This window comes from Artibeus jamaicensis, unplaced genomic scaffold (genome assembly GCF_021234435.1).
Source record: "Artibeus jamaicensis isolate MK-2021 breed Jamaican fruit bat unplaced genomic scaffold, CSHL_Jam_final contig_525, whole genome shotgun sequence".
In the NCBI taxonomy this organism is placed as follows: domain Eukaryota; kingdom Metazoa; phylum Chordata; class Mammalia; order Chiroptera; family Phyllostomidae; genus Artibeus; species Artibeus jamaicensis.
Genome location: NW_026521874.1, coordinates 10,401,834 through 10,422,895, shown reverse-complemented (window position 1 = coordinate 10,422,895; position 21,062 = coordinate 10,401,834). Strand labels below are relative to the sequence as shown.

At 42.5% G+C, this 21,062-nt stretch overlaps 1 protein-coding gene across 9 annotated transcripts in view; it reads left to right on the top strand.

The window, feature by feature from the left end:
- Positions 1-21,062, top strand: part of CIT (citron rho-interacting serine/threonine kinase) — a 145,718-nt gene that overhangs the window by 4,604 nt on the left and 120,052 nt on the right. For 8 of the 9 annotated variants that reach the window (XM_037156201.2, XM_037156198.2, XM_037156200.2 and 5 more), the window contains exons 3-6: positions 356-497; positions 6,616-6,791; positions 10,048-10,149; positions 20,503-20,645. In XM_037156201.2, the coding sequence (XP_037012096.1) occupies positions 356-497; positions 6,616-6,791; positions 10,048-10,149; positions 20,503-20,645 (563 nt within the window). Of the gene's footprint in view, positions 1-355; positions 498-6,615; positions 6,792-10,047; positions 10,150-20,502; positions 20,646-21,062 lie in introns of those variants that run through there. The other variant, XM_037156202.2, reaches the window with a different exon arrangement.

Here is a 21,062-nt window from a genome sequence, read left to right as displayed (position 1 = left end):
TGTTGTAGAGACATAGAGACATGTCAAGACCAGCAAGGTCCAGAATAAATGTTCCTGTGAGTATCAGACTGTTAAGAAAGAAGGATCTTTTCTTATTAATGGCAGATTTTGCAAAGTTTGTCTTCCCAGGTGCTGGTGAAAGAAACCCACAGTAATGGAATCGTACAAGTGATAACTTAATGACTGTCAATTGATGTCTCTTTAAAGAATGAAGCCACAGAATTGTGCTGTTAGCGTGTGTGTCATGAGCAGTTAGTCGAGCTGGTGGCTTGTAATTTACTCTGTGTGGATGGATGTTATTGATCAAAGCTTTTCATTATTGACAGTGTCTCCATCTGCTGTTTGCTGTTTTTAGGGGAAACCACCCTTTATGACTCAACAGCAGATGTCTCCTCTTTCCCGAGAAGGGATATTAGATGCCCTCTTTGTTCTCTTTGAAGAATGCAGTCAGCCTGCTCTGATGAAGATGAAGCACGTGAGCAACTTTGTCCGGAAGCGTAAGTTGGGAGAACCGTTTCTCGAAAACTGTCCCGCCAGAGAAAACTGGAAGGATGCCAGAAGCAGAATGAATTAGTGGTTGCCGACAGTGGGTACAAAATTCTGCTCTTAGACCCAGTTGCTGTTGCAAGGTCAAGTTTCACCTATTGTTGTTGGGGAACCAGATAAGTCAGGCCTCTTGCTTGCAAGTGACTAGAAAACTCAGCTCAAACTAGCGTAGGCCAGAAAGTGCATTTATGGCTCATGAAACTGAGAAATTCAGGGATGGTCAAAGTTTAGGTATGGCTGGTTCCAGGGATTAAATAATGTCCTCTGGCCCATTCCTCTGCTCACTCAGGGTGGACTCTCCATTAGGCCTGGTGGGCACAGCGGTCCCACAATATTTAATTTTAACATATTTAGTGCATTTTAATGCACTTAATTTATTTGTAATTTATTTTAAAGTCATAAAGAAAATGTGAATATAGGAATAATACGTAATGGTTCTGGATTATATTCATCATTATGCCACTCTAGTCATAAAATATATGTATTTTTTATTATTATTATTTTTTGTAATGCAGGAAGGAGCTAAAAGCAAAAGTGCCTAGGGCCTAAATCAGCCCTGCCTACACCCTGTTCTTGACTTTGCTTGACTTCCATTTGGTGGGGAAGTTGGCTGCTGGTGCCCCAGTTTCATATTCTTTTTAAAAGACTATTTTTTAAATTTTAATTTTATTTATTTATTTTTAGAGAGGGAAAGGAGGGAGAAAGAGAGGGAGAGAAATATCAGTGTGTGGTTGTCTCTCACTCACCCCCAACTGGGGACCTGGCCTGAAACCCAGGCATATGCCCTGCCTGAGAGTTGAACCAGCGACCCTTTGGTTCTCAGCCCAGCAGTCAGTCCACTGAGCCACACCAGCCAGGGCAGAGCTGGCAGTTTTGAGTAGGTAAAATCAGTATGTCAAGTACAGTGAGTGACTTTAGATATTTATGCGTGAACATTGACTGTCCTCTTGCTTTCTCATCTGCAAAGCGGGGAAAGTGCGTATCTGAAAAGGTTGGATGAGGTAGTGCACAGACCAGGCTTATCATGTTGCCTGGTGCTCAGAGACCGTCAGTGTTCCCCAGTAGTGATAGTCATAAATGTCATCGATGTTTAATATAGTCTGTATCTTTAACTTTAAAATGTGCTTGGGGTGTTTGCTCATTATTCTGAACTTGTTTAAATAAACTCCCATCTTATTTTCTTGAATATTTAAAATCTCGAATAGGGAGTGCGAGGGGAAGGGAATTGTGTGGCAGGTGAATTTTCCGAGCCATCCATAGGCACCTTCATTATTGGCCTTGAGACTGCCCTCTGGTCCCTTTAAGCAGTCGATCTTCCAGGCTCATTCAGTAATCAGGGGGCTGGGCTTCGTGAAGTGGAGGTTCTTCTAATGTCATTCTCTTCCAGGCAACTGTTTCATTTTACTGAAGAGGCTTCCTGGAGAGTACAGTTGAGAGGCTGTGATTGAAAAAGGATGATTGCATTAGTATGATTTTTTTTCCCCTTTTGAATTTCCGTTTTGGGATGTAAGCTTCGTTTCCCCATGAGAAGAAGGATCCAACAGCTGCTGTTGCCTTAATTTCTGGAATCTCGTCGTAGAGAGGGAGATTTTGTTCGGGGACTGTTGGAGGAAGTGAGACAGAGTTAAAGCGCCGGAGTGTTGTTGCCCCTTGCATGGGCCCAGGGAGGCAGGGAACTAGCATCTGGGAACTTGGGAAGGAATTTTTATTTCTTAATTCCTATTCTACTCCTGGTGTCTGGCATATAGTAGATGCTCAGTTAATATTGGTTGACTGACTACAATGCTAAGTAAACAAAATAAGTGGCCAAACCTTAAGCATAGTGTTTCATAATTTGCATAAAAAAATAACAAGTGTAATACTAAAACACGCATTGAAAAGTGTTCATAATTGTCCAGTCGGGCATTTCTTGGTGTTTTGATAGCTGAAATTCCACCCTCTTGCATTTACATTTGCCAGAAGGTAAGAGTTTCTGTATGCTCACAATTTTAATGCTTGTGGGCAAATTATAACTTGAAGTTTTTTTTTCAAGTTATAACTAACTGTAAACATAATATAAAATTAAATATAAAAGGTCAAAGAGAAAAATATCTCAAAGTCTTACCTGCTTGATATAACCACTGTTAATAGTTTGGTGCATAGCATTGCAATTTTTTTGTCTATATAACGTATCGAATATGGCAATTTTCAAACCTATCGAAAGGTAAGGAAAGTAGTGTTATGAATCCCTGTGTACCATTCAGTTTGCTCCAGCATCTGTCAGCCCTTTCCATGCATATTCTCACATTCCTCTTGTTTAATTTTACACAAGATGGATATGTGTTAAATTAAAAATTGAGATGTAAGCGTTTATTGGAGATCAATAGGAATAGTTATTCGGGAATCACTGGTGCAGGCAAAGCCCAAACAGTGTTCCGATTAGAAGACAAAGCCGGTGAGTACTTCTGAGAAAGGGAAGGGGAACAACAGTAGAAGGAAGGCATTTCTATTGGTGTAGGTAATGTAACATAGTGATGTTAATTCTAAATAATATTTTAAATGTTCGGTCCAGTAGTCATCAGTCATAATAACTGCTTTTGTTTTCTTTTTTTTTTGCTTTGGCAAACAGTTCTTTGGGACACAAGGTTGCTTACGCACAGTCCAAGGGTTGTTTTGCCCTTTGTAACATCCTGAAGGTCCGAGATGGGAGAGGTGCCAGGTCGTTGCTCTGGCCTGGCTGCTCCAGCTCCATTCGAAAGTAGCCCAGTTTACATTATTGTTTACATATGTGTATAATGTTTTGTCACTAGCTTTGCTCACTCAGCAATATGTTTACTCAACAAATATTTCTGCCAACACTTGCTATGTGCTCGGTTCCGTTTTAGGTATTGATTTTATAATAGTGATCAAAACAGACCAAAAAATTACATGTTCTAGTGCAGGATGAGCTCTACCTCATTCTCTTAAACATGGGCCTAATATTCTTTTACGTGGGGGACTTTCCTGTTGATGCACCTTTAGGTTGTTTCTGATTATTTTTCTGTTAGAAGGATGCTCATCACATTTTCATATGTATCTTTTCTGAGCACATGTGCTAGTGTTTCTGTGAAGTTTGAGTTCCTAGAAGTTGAAATGTTGGATTACTGAGTCTTAAAATGGAAGCATTGGATTCAGCAATGTTGGCTTTTGCCCTCTGGGTGCAAATGTTTGTCTGACAAGGTCATTCTTTGAGTGCATTTTATTACAGCACTTGGGTCTTTCTCTTCACCTCAATGGGCTCTTAAATGCCATAATCTCATGCATGGATGAAGGGTGATGTGGTTTTGGAGTCAAAGAAGCTGCTGATTTAGAGAGAAATTGTAAAGGTGTTTTTTTTTTTTTTAATAGTTATAGACTTGAGTTTAGGATCTCACCTGTTGACCTGCATAATCCAAAGCATTGGAAAAAGATATTGAGATTTGGAATGCTTTCTCAGAATTCTGAGTCTACCATGATCGTCTTGCCTGTAAGCAATTTGTCTGCTTGTGTGATTGAGATGCCTGGTGGTTGGCAGTGACAGGCCCAAAGTTAATAAGTTGTACAAATGCTGTGAGCGAATTGGGGGCCCAAGGCCTAATAGAGAATCAAGAGAAATTAGCTTTGTGTGGGAGCAATAATAAAATCAGGTTTAACCCAGAGAGTTGCAAGCCAGCACGTTTGCGGAATTACAATTCAAAACTCAAATGCTTAATCTGCAAGAAACTGGGAAAGGGACAGGGAAGAAAGATGGGGCTTGGCACTGTGACGTCAGGTTAAAGGGAAAATACTGTTCAGCTTTCAATTTTGCTTCTGCATGGAATTTTCTGTGCTCTAGTTTTATTTTTACAGTGGTCATGATGAATTAATGGGGATCTACCCACCGCTCTCGCCTTGTTCTCCAAGTGACCAAAGGAAGGTGTTTTCAGGATGACTGGCTAACGTGAGAGGTGGGTCTGTGGGCGGAAAGGCACTCAGTGTAACAGAGTTTGTTGTAGGTGCCTTTGATCCAAAGGAATGGAATTCCACCCCTGAGACAAGCAAGGGGGTGTGTGACAACAATTACAGTTGCATTGGCTAATTCATCAATATGCCACTGTATGACTGTGGATGTGAAATGGCTTTTCCCTTGGTTGGACTCAGTCCCTGTCATTGTCTGAACAACCTTCCGAGTTGAATGTAACTTGGGAAATGTAGCTTCCAACCTTATCTGGTGGCCAGTCTGTGGAAATGATGGTCCTTTTCAGCACCTGGATGACTCCAGGGTAACGATGGGTTTGCAAGACAGCCTCTCATCTGTCTTCAAGGTACCTTTCTGAGGGGTTCTTCCGGGTAATTTTGATGATATACTTTCCTTGTCTTCTTTGGGAGTGTAACCCCTGCATACGGTGCAGTTTCCCCATAACGTGCAGAACTGAATTAATTTTTCAGTCAGTTACAGCTGCTTCCCCCCATCAGAGATGGTTGTTAGAGGTGTTGCATATTCGGTGATGCTCCAGCCTGGTGTTCTTAGAGCGTTAAAAAGTGTATGTTTGGTTCCAAGTCTGCCGTCCATTTATTTAGACCATACTTCATACATCGAAGATCTCCGACTGAATGTGCCCCTCCCAAATTAAAGTGCTGGGGCTCTGACCCTCAGTGGGATGGTATTTGGAGGTGGGACCTTTGGGAGGTACTTAGATTTAAGTGAGATCATGAGGATAGGGCTTCCAAGATGAGATTAGTGTCCTTACAAGAACAGGAGGAGAGACCAGAGCTTCCTTTCTCTTTATCACGTGAGGACACCATGAGGATGCAGCCATCTGTAAGCCAGGAAGTAGGCCCTCACCCGGAACTGAATCTGCTAACCTATTGATCTTGGATTTCCCAGCCTTCAGCATGATGGGAAATAAATGCCTGTAGTTCAAGTCACCTCATCTATGGTATTTGTTATAGCAGCCCACGCAAACCAAGACACTGATGCAAAGATTGCACTAGGACCGGGGTGGGGATGGAGGGGGAGGTAGAGGGCGGTATGGGGGATACATGCTAACGGACCGAGACTGACTGGGGGGGTGAACACACAGAACAGTGGAGAGATGATGTGTTGTAGAATTGCGTACCTGAAACCTATCTAATTTTGTTAACCAGTGTCACTCCAATAAATTCAATTTAAAAAAAAAGATTGTACTCGGAAAATGAATAAGACTATGTGCTAAGAAAAAGACAGCTGCAAACCCTTCCAGATCCGTGACATGTCAGCTCCACAGAGCAAATGTCAGGCTCTGCTTGGTTCCTTGGGCTACGGGTTTCTTCATTTTTATTTTAAATTTTATTTTTTATCTTGTTTTATTCATTTATTTATTTTTAGAGAGAAGGTAAGGGAAGGAGAAGGAGTAGGAGAGAAACATCATTGTATGGTTGCCTCCCATGTGTTCCCCAACTGGGAACTTGGCCCGCAACCCAGGCATGTGCCCTGACTGGGAATTGAACCGGCGACCCTTTGCTTCACAGGCCAGCGCTCAATCCACTGAGCTACACCAGCCAGGGCTTATTTTACTTTTTTTTTTTGGCAGCACTGCCACGTGTTAAGGCGAGGAAGGCATTACTATTACGGACACAATGCAGGGGAGGTAAAATGGGCTACGGAGAGAAAACTGAGCAGAGCACATGTGGTCAGAATGGAATGATCTGGAAACCAGCTCCAACATTGAGATGGGAATCATGTTGCTTACGTCCCATTGTAAACTGGTCTAAGTGAGGACAAGCATCTTTGACCAAACACTGCCCTGCAGCCTTCCGAGATGAGGAAGAAAAGCATGATTTGTATTCTTCTATTTTCTAAGTCTACAGGATGCAAATTATAGCTGCCATGGAAACTGTGCTTTGGAATTTCGGAAGCCCTTAATTTGAACATATAAAAACACTTTTGTGCCGATTTTATAATTATTCACGATGATTAGAAAGTGACTAAATGTCTTTTGACAGTGAGGGAAGACATAAGAACAGTTTTTCTTTTTTTTTTTTGGCTTTCATAAAGAGTCAGATATTGAAAGCTCTTTATTTACCTGGGAGCAATTCTTCCATGATTTGCAGATTCCGACACCATCGCTGAGTTGCAGGAGCTCCAGCCTTCTGCAAAGGACTTTGAAGTCAGAAGCCTGGTAGGTTGTGGACACTTTGCTGAAGTGCACGTGGTGAGAGAGAGAGCCACCGGGGACATCTATGCTATGAAAGTGATGAAGAAGAAGGCCTTGTTGGCCCAGGAGCAGGTAGGAGCATTCTAGCATCACGCCCTCTCCCTCTCTGTACCAGCATGTTCACTGCAGTTTCCTGAATCGACGTCTGGGATCAAACCCGTGTTCCTCTGTGACTCTGCAGTTAATTATGGTTGCATGGGCAGAAAGGTCTCTCACGTCCTTAGCTCTTTTTCTTGAACTGATACTCATTTCGAAGGCTCACAAGTTCCCTTGATTTCTTTATCCTGTTTTTATAGTTGTGTTTTATTCAGAACCAACTTGGCCTTTTAATTAATGAGTTTAAGATCTTTTATGACTATCAGCTGGGGGTTTAGGGATACACATACTATGGGGTGAGTCAGCATTTTCTTTTGTACACATTTTGTGTATTTGTGATATGGGCATGGATATTTGATTTTAATACAGGTCTTTGAAGAAATTAAATAGGGTTGTGCACCCAAAACCTCTATGTGTTAACCAGCATCACCCCAATAAATTTCAAGAAAAAAAGAAAAAAGGAAACTAAATAAAATTCTTATGTGGCCAGGGAGTTGCTTATTTGAGAACGAGTAAGACGTTATCTTTAAGGTTGCAGTATTTGTCTTTCTTTTGAATGAGACTGATGCTTCAGACATACTGATTCATTTGCTGTGTTTCTAGAGAGACGGCCATCAGCCTTGGAGTTCAGAGAGTAATTTATTAGTTACAGGCATTCGAGTACACATTCATGTGTCCGATAATGTACCTGGCTCCGTGGGAAGCCTGTACAAGGAGTTGAAGCTCCGTGGCTGTTAGTTGCAGGGTTTAAAAATAACCTGGAGCCCTGGCTGGGTAGCTCAGTCGATTAGAGTGTGGTCCTGATACACTGAGGTTGGGGGTTTGATCCCTGGCTGGGGCACATACAAGAATCAACCAATGATTGCATAAATAAGTGGAACAATACATTGATGTCTCTCTCCTTCTCTCCCTCACTCTACCTCTCCCTCTTTTCCCCTCTCTCTAAGATCAATTAAAAAACAAACTTGGAAAGCAGAGGAAAAGGGCAAGTATATAAAGTGAGGTGCTTACCGGCTAAAACAGCTAAAGCATCCCAGGAGTAGTTAGCAGGTTCTCGGATGATGGAGTGGGGAGAGGTGTGGGTGAGCCACGGACAGCTGGGGAGAGTCCTGCATTGCTGGAGGCTCTAGGCAGAGAGGAGGGACGGCAATGTGCCGGATGTGGCGTGTGCGACATGCTGGAAGTTTGAGTGCTAGCATGCTATACGCGCGTTGTGTGTTGTTTTTTTTTTTTCTTTTTAGTGGTTTAGAACAAGTAGACTGGCGAATGGGAGAAATGAGGACATTTGGGTGGGATGTGGGTAGTTGGTAGGAAATCCCAAGAACTTTTTTTTTATTGTGGCAAAATATACATAACACAGATTTAGCATTTTAACTATTTTTAAGACACAGTCATTAGTATTAGTGCATTCACAATGTTGTATAACCACAATCTATTTCTAGAACTTCTGCATCATCCCAAACAGAAACTCTGTACCCAATGAATGGCAACTTATCGTTCTCCCCCCAGTACCAGTTTTCGGAATGGCAGTTTAACTTGTGAAATGGTTGGGGATTGTTGGGGCTTTCAGAAGGAGGAGGTTGGGGTCAGAGTCTGAGGACTTTGGTGACTTTGTGGGGCCTTCAACACAGAGGCAGCGGAGGGCAGGAAGCTGCGTGTTAGAGTCCGAGAGGGATGTAGCCTGAACTTAGGAATGCAGTGCGAGCAACTGCACGGAAAGGAAAAATGGCGGGATGTGGCAGGTCACATGGAAGAGGCGTGGAAGATGCTCAACAAACCTCCCAACACATATGCATCATCCATCACCTGGAAACACTTAGCAGGCACCCGTTGTGTTTGGAGTGTTTCTGGGTCCTTAAGAAGAGGCATTCAGTGTAGCCCCAGCCTTGTGATGTTTCCGTTTTAGATGGGAAGTTGTGCATGTAAAAACAAAGTAACCCAAGGTACCACACTGCAGAATCAAATAGGAAGGCCTCCCTCCTGGTGAATGGCTCAAGATGACCCCTTGTGAAGTATGGGCTGGAGGCTTTTTTTTTTAATTAGAGAGAGAGAGAAAGAGAGAAATATCAATTTGCTGTTCCACTTATTGGTACATTCATGGGTTGATTTCTTGTATCTGCCCTGACCAGGGGTTCAACCTGCAATCTTGGTGTGTTGGGACAACACTCTACCCAACCAAACTACCTGGTCAAGGCCTGTTATTTGTTACATATCTTCACACTCAAATTGTTTCCAAGTTTGCTAATGAGAATCTCTTCAGGTTGGATTTTTGTCCTTTTAACATATTCCCATCTTTGAGTACTGCTTGCTTTCTGGCGCAAGATTTTCAGGGTCTTATACTTTTACTTTACTTGCCCCAGCCCTGCAACCAGCCCTTTTAGTGTGAAATTATATTTAGAGGCCAAGATCTGGGTGCCAGGTGTTCTCACTGGTATTGGGGTACCCCTGTTCCCAGGCCCTTGTCAGTGGATGGAGCTATAAATACAAGTACAGGTATATATGATACACCTACCTACACACTCACATTTACATCTGTGTTTCTGTATCTCTGTACATGGAAAACCGTGTGTTCACGCCAGTACCAACTTCACCGGGTTCATTCTAAATCTCACCCTTTCCATGTATGTAACTCTCTTCTCTGACACTATCCTTAGTATTTTAACTTGTGTTATACATCTGTGTGCATCCAATCTGTTGTCTTGGGTGCTGCCCCTCCCTTTGGTGGGCTCAGGTGCTCTGTTCCAGGTGTCCCTACCTGTGGGATCCTTTTTCGCCCCTGTGGGCTGTCGATACCCTATGTCAGACTGCCCCCCACACGGGTGCAGCCGTCCTCACCCTACTAGGGCCTGGTACCCTGTTCTGGGCCACCATGGCTCTCTCCCTACCACCTGTCATGGGTGCTGACCCTAGTCTGCTTCACCTAATGGCTTTAGGACCGAATTATTGAGGAAGGGAAGGTGAAGAGAAACAGGAAGATGCTTAGAGTTAAAGGAAGTGAGTTGACTCTAAAGAAAAATGGTAAGTAATTGGGCAGATAATACACAGATCTTGCAAAAATTGTGAGCAAAGTAGGTGAATGGATGGGAATTGTGGAATGCTAGGCTAAGTGATTTTTTTTCTTTTTAACTAGAGACATCCTTTCAGGCTTAAAGAGAGAGAAGAGGGCACGTCCCCCTCCTTTACATTTACTTCTTTATATTATAATTGTCTAAAAGGTTTCTTTCTCCTCAAGGTTTCATTTTTTGAGGAAGAACGGAACATATTATCTCGAAGCATAAGTCCTTGGATCCCCCAATTACAGTATGCCTTTCAGGACAAAAATAACCTTTATCTGGTGAGTCTTTACATTTCTTTCTCTGGAATCAGTCCAGTGCTCTGATACTCAGGGAGCGCAGTCATAGAATTGAATGTGGTTCTTGATCGAGCGGCGCATGATGTAGCTCTCATTCATTCCGCTTCTTTCCTGACTGTCAGCTGCCTTCCTGTCCTCCTCCTCCTGTGAGCCAGCCCATTTAGAAACAGCCCTACTAATCGTTGGGTATTGTAGCTAGCACTTAAAGGATAATAATGAGTAATCATTTATTTGGGAATAGTCTAATAGCACCTTTAGTGGAATCTTGCTTTAATTTTTTACATCGAAGTGTAATTGATATATTTCAGATGTATAATATAATTTTTTGATATTTGTATTTATTGTGAAAGATCACTGCAATAAGTAAGTCCAGTTAACATCATTAAAATGTTTAATTTTTGAAAGTTGGGATAATTCATGGTTATTAAGAAAAGCAATTACTGCAGAACTGTGGGAAATAAAGGGAAAAATTGTCTATCTTCCTAATTTATTTCCTTAGTAAAACAAATGTTAATGGGTATATGTTATCTTTCTGATCCTTAACTATGCCTCGTGGAAAAAGTATTTCTGTCTATATTTATAATACACGTGTAGTTTACTTTAAAAAAAATGGTATGTTACTCCCTGCTCTGCTCTTCATCTTGTTCTTTGCCTTTTAACGATTTGTCCTGGATATCTTTCCCTGCCAGTACATACAAGTCTGCCTCATTCTTTTGAATGGTTCTATAGGTAGTCCTGATGTGCTTGTAACATAATGTGTAGAAATTCATTTTGGGGCCTTGTGTGGGTTCTCGGGGGGTTTAGATTCCTACAGTAAAAAAAAAAAACAAAACCCAAACCTGTCCTCAAAACAATTTTTGTCCCTGATTCAGCCCTTAAAACAAGACAATATAAACTTTACAGAGGCTTATGTGAGAAAGAGGTGGACTCCTATTTATTTTGAAATTTCACAGGACATATTTGGAGGGACTGTACTGCCTTTATTTCTGACCTGGAATGAATGTTTTGTTTTGTTTTTTTTTTTTGCTTTGGTTTTTGTATTGGTTTGTCTTTGTATTTGGTTTCTCTGTGCTGGCAGAGAAATTCCTCCTGAGTCCGCCCAGCCTCCTAAGCAAGGACATTCCCATAGAAATATGTGGGGAGGCTGGCTTCGCACCAACCACATGCTCCTTCAACACCAATGCCACACCTGTGGCGATTACAGTCTGGAACTTCCTTTCTTTGAATGTGGTCTGGGAAGCTTTTCTTCTTTGAGACTCGGGGCCTGGAGCCCTGACCTTCACAAGTAACCTTGGAGTGTTTTTAGTTTTCACTGATATTCTAGGGTATTTGCTACAAATGCAGCATTTGCCTTGTGCTGTCTGTATCTTGCAGGGTTCCTTATGTTTGGGTTTATTAGCAGGCTTTTTAATTAGTCCTCAGGAAAGCAATTCCCTCGACACTGCAGAGGTTGGTTTGTTTGTTATTGTTGTTTAAGATATTTTAATTAGAACTCTGCAAATGATTTAGAAGATTAGCTTGTTGGGATCAGCTTTGTTTTCAAGGCAGTACAGGTAGTGCTGGAACTGGGACGGGCTCTGGTTTTTGGCAAAAGTTTAGAGTCCACAGTGTTGGTCTGCTTTGCCCTGCTTTGTAAGTTCATATTTCTTTTCCTCTGGGTTGAAGAGCTCGCCTTCTTGATATCCAATCTCATGCAGCTTCTTCTTAAAAGTACACGTTGTTGAGATACCCTGGAACTGTCCACTGTTAAGGTCAGTTTTGGGAGTGGCGATGGCAGATTCTAGGAATGATACTCACTGGTAGTTTTCTTTTTGTGTTGTCTGTAGTGGCTTTTGTTCGTGTTTTTTTTTCATGGCTCAACAGTTTTTAAAGCACATCTTCAGGGAGGGAATATTTGCGCATTCCGAGAATTTAAAACTCTTTTGTTGTCACCATTTTCATTCCTACTAACTGACTTCGTCACAGTGGTAAGGACCTTCGCTTTTAAAAATGGGATTTATTGGGGTGACATTGGTTAATAAAATTACATAGGCTTCAGGTGCACAATTCCATACATACATCATCTGTGTGTTGTGTGTTCATCACCCCAGGGCCAGTCTCCTTCCATCACCATTTATTCCTTCTTCACTCTCTTCTCTCTGTTCCCACCCTCCCTTCCCTCTGGTCATCAGGCGCCATACTGTTGTCTGTGTCTATGAGGGTGCTTTCTTGTTTGTTTGTGTTTTGTTTTTTGCTCATTCCTTTGCTCTTAATTGTGGATTTAACTGGTGTGGACTTCCGCTTGGAATTTCTTCCTGAGATATCTCACGGATTGGCAATATCTGCCATTCTTCTGCTAGATGGCTCCTGGCTTTGGGGGCTTCCCTTTTTTGGTCTTTTAGCTGTGGGCCTCCTCTTCGGATTTTGTCAGGTTATCTACCCACCATCTTGCAAGATAGGTATGATCCCGCTTTCTGGAGGTCTAGTTGCCTCAGCGCATTGATACCTGGCTGCAATGACATTTTTGCGCTCTTTAGTAGTTCAATTGGGTATCACTGATGGGGTCTTGTCATTATCTCCTTGTGTGCATTGTCTTCTCAAGTGCTTTGGTACTTTGAAGTAAAATGCTTGCTAAGGGTGCAGTTTTCATATAAAAACCCAAACTTAGCATAGGAATTAAGATGTGGTTATAGATCCACCACCCTTTATCTGCAATTCTGAAATACCCAGAATTCTGAATCACCTCAAGTTCTTTTGTTACTTATTTGGTGCCTTATTTAACTTGAACTCTGGCAAAACCTGACTAAACTCTCTTATTCATTTTCTGTAGTGCGACTGTTCATCCATTTTGCTGCAAAATTACGAATGTATTTTATTACAGGGTAGTATCTCAGGCCTTATCCTGGGGTGTTAGATAATAAAAAGTATATGCACAATTTTACCTTTCTGAAACCTGGATGTTTCTGAATCTGGACATGCATTCTGCCGCGAGATCAGGGGACCGTGGCTCTGTTTTGGCACTACACAGCACTGAAATGCCTTTGTACCTGTTGGCCATGTAGATCATCAGACCTTTGAAGTTTGGGGAGACATGCAAATTATGGTTTCCTGCCAGCTGAACATTAATTGGTAATGCAAATGCAGTTTAATGAGGATACATTTTATATTAATGAAACATTTATCGGATTCCTCCTCTGATGTGTTTCTCAAGGCTGTCTGAATTCTCCAGCCCTGCTTGTGTGAGTTCAGGCCGCCATCTTTCGTCTGCGTTGCTGCAGCAACCTCCTCAGTGTTCTCCCTGCCATCTGTCTTGCCCTTCCCCCACGTCTTCTACACAGGGCAGCCAAGTCATCCTGCTGTTAACATCCTTCAAGACTCCTGCTGCCCTGTGGGTGAAGTCCAGCCAGAACCTTTCATGGGCTTTACATGGCCTTTTTTGCATATGCCTTTCACCTTATTGCTTACCATCTCTCTCCTTTCACTTGACATTTAGCCCAAACTTTCTTCAATTCTTTGAACTTGCCTCTGACCTTTCTCTATGCTGTTCCCTCTTGTTTCTCTGTCTTGCTCTGATTTCAGCTTCTGGGCTTGGACCAGGTGTTACTTCTTTTAGAAACTTTTCCTGGACCCTGTACTGGGCTCATAGCACCCTGTACTCCCTCTTCCTGAGTGGGTGTTGGTCCCCATCACTGGGCTATTCCCTCCACAATGGGAGGGATTTTGTTTCCTTTGCTTCCAGTAGAGCTTCCCCAGGTAAATTCTTAAGAAATATTTATTGGAAGAATACATGATGGATTTCACAAGCATTTGGTTTACATATTGTGCTATGGAAATCATATGTTAGCAGTGTGAGTTTTGTTCTCTAAACTATGTAATTCAAGGTAGACACAGTGCGACTCTTAAAATTTGAAGTGCAGTGCAAGGAAATGGAACTTGAGTCCTTCAGAATTTTGATGCTTAAAAATTTCTCATTTGTAGTTACATGCTAATGAATGTGACTTACCGTTTTCTGGAATACAGAAAATTGTAGCAAGTCCGTTGTAACGTCTGGTTCTATATAACAAGGCTAGCCCTGCATTCTGGCAGGCAGCCCATGGAAACAGAGCTTTTAAATCTGGTTCATGATGAAATCTGCTCAATTCTGTATAACAGATGCCTTCATCAGCGTCCTCCACAAAGGAGCCGATCTTTACAAAGGAGACCTTGTTTTGCAGCTCACCACTTGTAATACTGCATATCTAAATTCTTTGTGAAATTCTTGAATCTTGCGGGCTACGTATTGATGTTTTTCATACTGCTCTAAGTATGGGTCTCTTTAGGCTGCTCTAGCTCTAAGCCAGTAGCTGACCTGTGTATCTTCTTTCCCTTATGTGGCCTACCATCAGCTTTCCTCTGTTGATTTCCAATGTGTTTTGCCGCCAGTTGCACATAGGGATGGATTAGTTAAGGTATAGGCTAAGCTACTATAACGAAAAGACCCCAAAATACAGTGTGTGCAGGTGGAGCAGCTCTGTTACATGTAGTACTTCAGGGACCCAGTTTCCTTCCATCTTGTGGCTACCTCTCTCCCTGAAGGTGTTGTATTCTTTGATGTGCTTGAACTTGGGCCCTTTCATGCCTTTATTCCCCCTGGCTGAAAGGAGAGAAGAGCAGAAAGGCAGAGTAAGCACATTTCTTTTACATAAATGATATGGAAGAGGGACAAATCATTTCCTTCAAGATTTTGCTGACCAGAACTTTATCACATGACAACACATCTGTTCTGTCAAGCTGCGTGGCCTATATCCAGCTAGAATTCTTACTACTATGGAGGGAGGGAAAGATGGATTTGGGGACAAATTATATAGTCTGCCACAGAGACTAAAACAGTGTATTGGAAGCCATGCTCCCTAGATCCACCTCCCATACTGTTGTTCATTAGATTGTGTCGGTGCCTCCAGAACCACTTCTGACGTGACCCCGTCTCCACTGTCCTACTTGGAGTTAGTTCTTTATATTTCCTGTCTCACCTTCAACACGCAGCCGTGCAATGTTGTGGACGGTGTAGCGGCTCCTTTCTGCTTAGGGGCCATTTAGAGGTGGGTTCTTTCTGGGCAGTGAGCCTGTGACCTGTATGCACACCAGCTCGTGCTGTTGTTAGGAGTCTGGAAAGAGTTAAAGAACACAACTTCATTGTTTATTTTAGTGAAATGTGTGACAGCTTATGATAGTTTTGACAGCGAGACATGTGCTGTTTTGCTCTCATGGGGGAAGATTATCCAGTTTTCAGGCTTGTCTCAAAACTCGCCAGCATGCTCGTGTGCTGCTGATCAGAAGCCAGGATTTGGAAGATGGCTGCCCCTCGGAAGGAAGCTGCTACTTAGAATATAGGCGCCGTTTCATGGCTGTTCCTGATTTGGTCTTTCCAGAGTCCTTGGCCTTTTCAGCTTCAGTATTCTTATTGGTGGAATGAGATATTAATACCTCTTATGGGCCTCGATTCGATTGCTGAGTACGTTACTGCCTTAAGGGGTTCCTTGAGTGCTCTGTGTCTTTCAAATGGTTTTGTGTCCTGGTCTTTGGAGGCATATTTCAAGGGAGTAAATTTAGAGTTTTATCATCTTAGGCATCACTGTTATTTACCTTGTTCCAGTTTGCCTGGTACAACCATCAGAATTTCTGATTTAGTAGGTCTGGGGTGGGGCCCAAGAACTTGCATTTGTAACCAGTCCCCAGGTGAGGCTGCCGCTGGTGGACCCCACTTTGAGAACCATGGTCCCATAGCTATTCTTATAGCTACATTTAGTTTCTGGTAACCGTGTCTTCCTCTCACTCCTTCAGTAATCGTGTGCACGTCTGAGATCCCTTTTCTGGATCTTTTAGGTCAAGGAATGGTATGTACTCAACTCCCCTGCTGTTAAGTAGTCGAGGTTTATTTACAGTGTATTTCCTGTAGCCTTGCCCACACCCCTGTAAATAGCCCCTTCATTAATTCATGTCCTCAGTTACCTAGTTTGAGTGAGCTGTCTGTTTCTGGCCAGGACTCTGGATGATTCAGTGCTCAATGAGGAATTTTTTGAATTCATGGATGAATCAGGCAGGGATTCATAGTTTCTGAAATAACAGGCCTCCTCTCTTTTTCTCTTGGTCACCTTGCCCTTCAAGGAGAACACTTTAGGGTCTCTGCCAGGGGCCACTTGGCTCAGAGCATCCCTCCCTTCCTTTCCCGTGCCAAAGATCAGGAACGCTGGGCAGAGCAGAGTGATGCCAGTTACATCATTATATTTTCATGGCACTTTCAGTCATGCTGATTATGGTGCAAGCATTTCAAGGACAACACTGCTGAGCGATGGCCAACACAGCATGCTTCTAATGACACCCTGGGCAAATAGGAATAGAGTACTAAAGAACTAGGAAATATTCATACACCCCCACATAGGCACACATGTGCCTGCGTGTGTGCAGGTATGTGCATGTGCATATGTGTGCACACACACATACACCCTTGGTCTCCAATGCAACACCAAGTACTTGGGCGTTGCCTTTCCATCCCAGTACTTGGGGATATAGATGCAAACACCAACAGAGAAGCATGTAAGACTTGCCCTTTAATTAGCATCTGCAGCTGCTGCCATCAGAAGGGTCTGTCTCTGTTGGCCTGAATGTCTTTTCTTTAAAAGAGCAAGTCCATTACAGCTCTAAGCCAGGCTTGTCTGTCAGCTGCTGTGATTTCTCTGCCATCCGCAGTGTTGTCATACTGTTTAGGGCTTTCACTGTCGGGCTCTTTTTCCTTGTCCCACTTCCCTGGCCTTTGATCACCATGCCTTGGTGATCACCATGCCTTGGTGATCACTTGGTGCCTTTTAGGTGACCTACAGCTGTTCAGTGCATGCAGGGACATTTCCCGTCCTTGCAAAGATGGGCGATTGTTGCTTCAGTGCTGATGGACTGGTTATTTTCCAGCCCTTAGTTGTCAGTGATCTTGTCTTGATTTGCAGAAAGGCTCCAGGGCATTATTGGCGGTGGGGTGGGGGGAGAAGCACAGGAAGTGATGGCTCTGTTAAGGCCAGGTTTCATACAAGGGCACCTTTTCTATAGAAACTCTTCAGTTGATTGGAGTAGGGAGCCATGTTGGCTTCATAACCTCAATAGGGTGCCAGGCTGGCAGCATAAGAATCTCCCTGGTAGCTCCTGAAAATGCAGATTCCTGGATCCTACCCATGGAACTTGATCCATGAAGTCTGAGCTGGTCCCCGGGTGGTTAGGATAGGAAGGAGACATACTTTACCCTTTCATACTGCTTAAGTTAAAAAAGATTTTTTTCATTCCATTAGAATTCTAGTTCTGTGAAGGTAGCTGTTTTCCTAATATCCAGAACAGTACCTGACACATAGTAGGCACTCAGATGCTTATTTGGATGGATGTGTTTTATGTACTTTAAAATAGTGGCTTCCTGAAGTGTTCTGCTGGGCAGGGAGGTTTGAGACGCCCTGCTCTAGAGGATTTCCCAATCTGCTTAGTTTTAGAAACCACATTTTGGGGGGATCAACACCTCACTGAGCATCACTGAGCAGTAAATCCAGATGCTGTAAGTGATCAGTCTGGCACAGTCTGGGTGGCGACTTTGGGCTTAATTTGTTCATAGTGTTCTGCTGATGCTCTTAAAGACTCTTAGTTTGTGACTTTTTTGAAGAAAAATAATTTTTTTTACTTTAGTGAAAGGGAACGGGAGGGAGAAGAGGGAGAGAAACATCACTGTGAGAGAGAAACATCAATTGGTACGTGGACCAAACCTGAAACCAAGGCATGTGCCTGCCTCAACTGGAAATTGAGCTGGCGACCTTTCAATTTATGGGACAATTCCCAACCAACTTAGCCACACCAGCCAGGGCAATTTGTGACTTTTACACTTGACCTTAGCCAAAAGGCCAAGAAGCAATCAATTTGTGACTTTCGTTGATGCTTTTGGAGCCTCTTGATTGGTATCATTTTTAAAAGCCCAAAAGTATTTTTTGAAAGTGCCTGAGTCCTGGTTCTTTATTGTACAGTACCTCTAAGCTCCAGTGTATCGGAAGCTTAGGCTGGCTGCACACCAGCTGTCCTCCCCGTGGGCTCCATTCATACCAGGATGAGTGACTCTACCCCAGTAGGACAGTTTTGGGATACAGGTAACATCTTGGGATAGCCAAATCTACTCAATAAATGTTTAAGCCGAGTTCTCCTAATGGTGCACAGCTGGAATTTTTTGAATGGTAATCTGGAATCATGTTGGTGGGTCAAGTTTGATTAGCTTCTTTGATAAGGACCTAGTCTATTTCGAGGTTTGTCGTTTCATACGTCTGTTTTGGCCTCCTGTAGGGGAGCATGCTGCCTAGCAGCTGTTGTAATTTTTGTTGATTGTCTTCTCAATCAGTCCTGGTTTTGAAGAAATAAAAAGATCGTTTGACTCCTAGAAAAGACTAATCTAGTTTGGTGGGGATTCCAGCTCAGAAAATTGTATTTTATTTTTTGAATAGCATGCATATGTTTTTGCTTTTCTAAGAGATGGTTCTTATTTTTACTGGTAATTGCACATAGAATCTTCAGAAGTAGCTGTTAAGTACTAAATAGTGGTCAGTTTGTGAGCTCTTGAAAGTTGCCAGTGGCTGCTATATATTTGATTTTCTCATCCTTAAACTTCAAAGCTGTTCTGTATTTCACATCTTTAAGAGAGCCAGACTAGAACATTTATAACTGTAATGTGTCGTCATAAATATGCATTGTTCTTATTTTAAGACATTTCCGTTCTAAAAGTGTGAGTACTTCTGTTATTATCTGTGAATTTTGGGGGGATGTTTAAGACCTTTTTAATGGCAATATATATATTTAAAGCAGATGTAAAAATTAGCATTCACCCACATACCCAGGGCCCGTGGAGAACCAGGTTGGGGTGAGTGGGTGAGCTCCAGGCTGCTAGCTGGCCCCTCTAGCACGGGGACCAGTAGCTTATGTCAGCTATGAATTGGGGGGAAATAGAGTCTACTGAAGCTGCCTCCCCTTTTAAGTGTTGCTGCTCTTATTAGTTCATAAATCAAATATTTTTTCAGCAATGGCAGTGCACATGGAACCTTACTCTTCAAATTGTAAGAAGAGTAAGGTTTCATTTGCTCAGTCCAGTACCCGCTTGAGTATCTGCTATGTGTAAGATGCCATGTGAGTGGGGGAGACTCCCAGGTCTTGCGAAACCCTCCTGGGGGACGGGCAAGTCGCGATTCCTTCAGGGGGGTCTCTGGTGTGGGGTTGGCTTGGTGCCGGGCAGGTTCCCTACTAGACTAGCCTGGGGCTTCTGGGGATATGTACAAGACGTTCCTTGATTGACTTGACTAGAGCATTCTTTTACTTCTGGACTAAAATCAGAGAGGAGTTTGGAGGAGGTTGGATAGAATTCACATCCCAGAGTGAAAGAACATGAACCGTGCAGAGGACTTTGGTGCCAGGCTGTGTGTGTATTGCGGGCATACCCTAGTGTGGAGGAAATTTTTTGCTAAGCAAACATTTCATTTTACTTTATGCTTCTGAATTTTTCCCCTGTGTATATACTAACAAATGTAACAATTTGGTTTTTAAAAAAATCATAATAAAGGGATGTGCTTTATCCTGAATGTGATGTGATGTCACTTTATATTATCATGGACAGCGTTCCATGTCAGTATGAATACATGGACTCCATTCATTTTTAATATCTGCATTCGTCCCATTGGTTAGATGTATCATCTTTTCACAGTTTTGGGTGATTTCCAGGTTTTTTCTTTTGTGTTACAGTGTTGTGGTAAATCTGTTTATCTGTCTGTGTACAAACTATTAAAAGTTCCTGTAAAGTAGTCAGAAGTGGAATTAGGAGGTGAGACGATATATATTCACATTTAAATGATTAGCAGAGTCAGAGTGCCTTCTACAGTGAGTGACTGTTAAAGGCAGAGGTAGCGTCGCATTTACTGCGTGTCTCCCGTGTTCTGCTGGGCACTGAGGGCAAGAAAAGGGCCTTCCAGGAATTTTCATCTAGTCCGAGTATCTAATCCCAGGGAATGTTCAGGGTGTCAGTGTGGGTGGGTGGGTGTGTGAGTGGGTGGATTTCATACAACTTTTCAAACTTGCCTTGCCAACCTTGTGCATGGTGTGTGGTACTAGTCTTTCATTATGTTGATTCCCTTGGGGAATGGATGTAATTTCCTTAGGGCAGGGACCTCTTTCTATGTGACTTACAGTACGTCTCACCCATCTTCATTACTTTGTGGAGATACTGTAATTATAACATGTCAGGTAGGATTTGAGGAGCTAATTGAGACATTTCCTTTTTGGGGGTGTATGAGGAATGAATAACTTTGGCGTTCTATACAGGTCATGGAATATCAGCCTGGAGGGGACTTGCTGTCACTTTTGAATAGATATGAGGACCAATTAGATGAAAATATGATTCAGTTTTACCTAGCTGAACTGATTTTGGCCGTTCACAGTGTTCATCAGATGGGATACGTACACCGGTAAGTGAGACTTCCTGGTAGTAGACTGAAAATTTGTCTGTATCACCTAAGAGTTCCAACAGTAGAATAAATGGGCAAATGATGTCAGCATCAAAATAACACTTCCTCCAATTTTTAGCCAGTCTTAATTATAACTGGCTGAAACTAAGTTCTCCAAAATGGCAGACATTTCAGCGTACCCATTCAACAGTGAAATAGATTTAGAATTATAACATTCTCAAGTTTGCTGGGAAGATCTGCAAACATAGTTAATAAGACCAGAAACTCTAGGTGGGTTCTTTGGGTTATACAGTAGAAAAACAACGTGATTTGCAGAAGGAACTGACATACCACGTAGGAAGAGATCACCATGGAGTTGTACTTCTTACCTTACCTGTTAGTAATTTACAAACGCGTGCCACAAAAATCCTCGTTCAG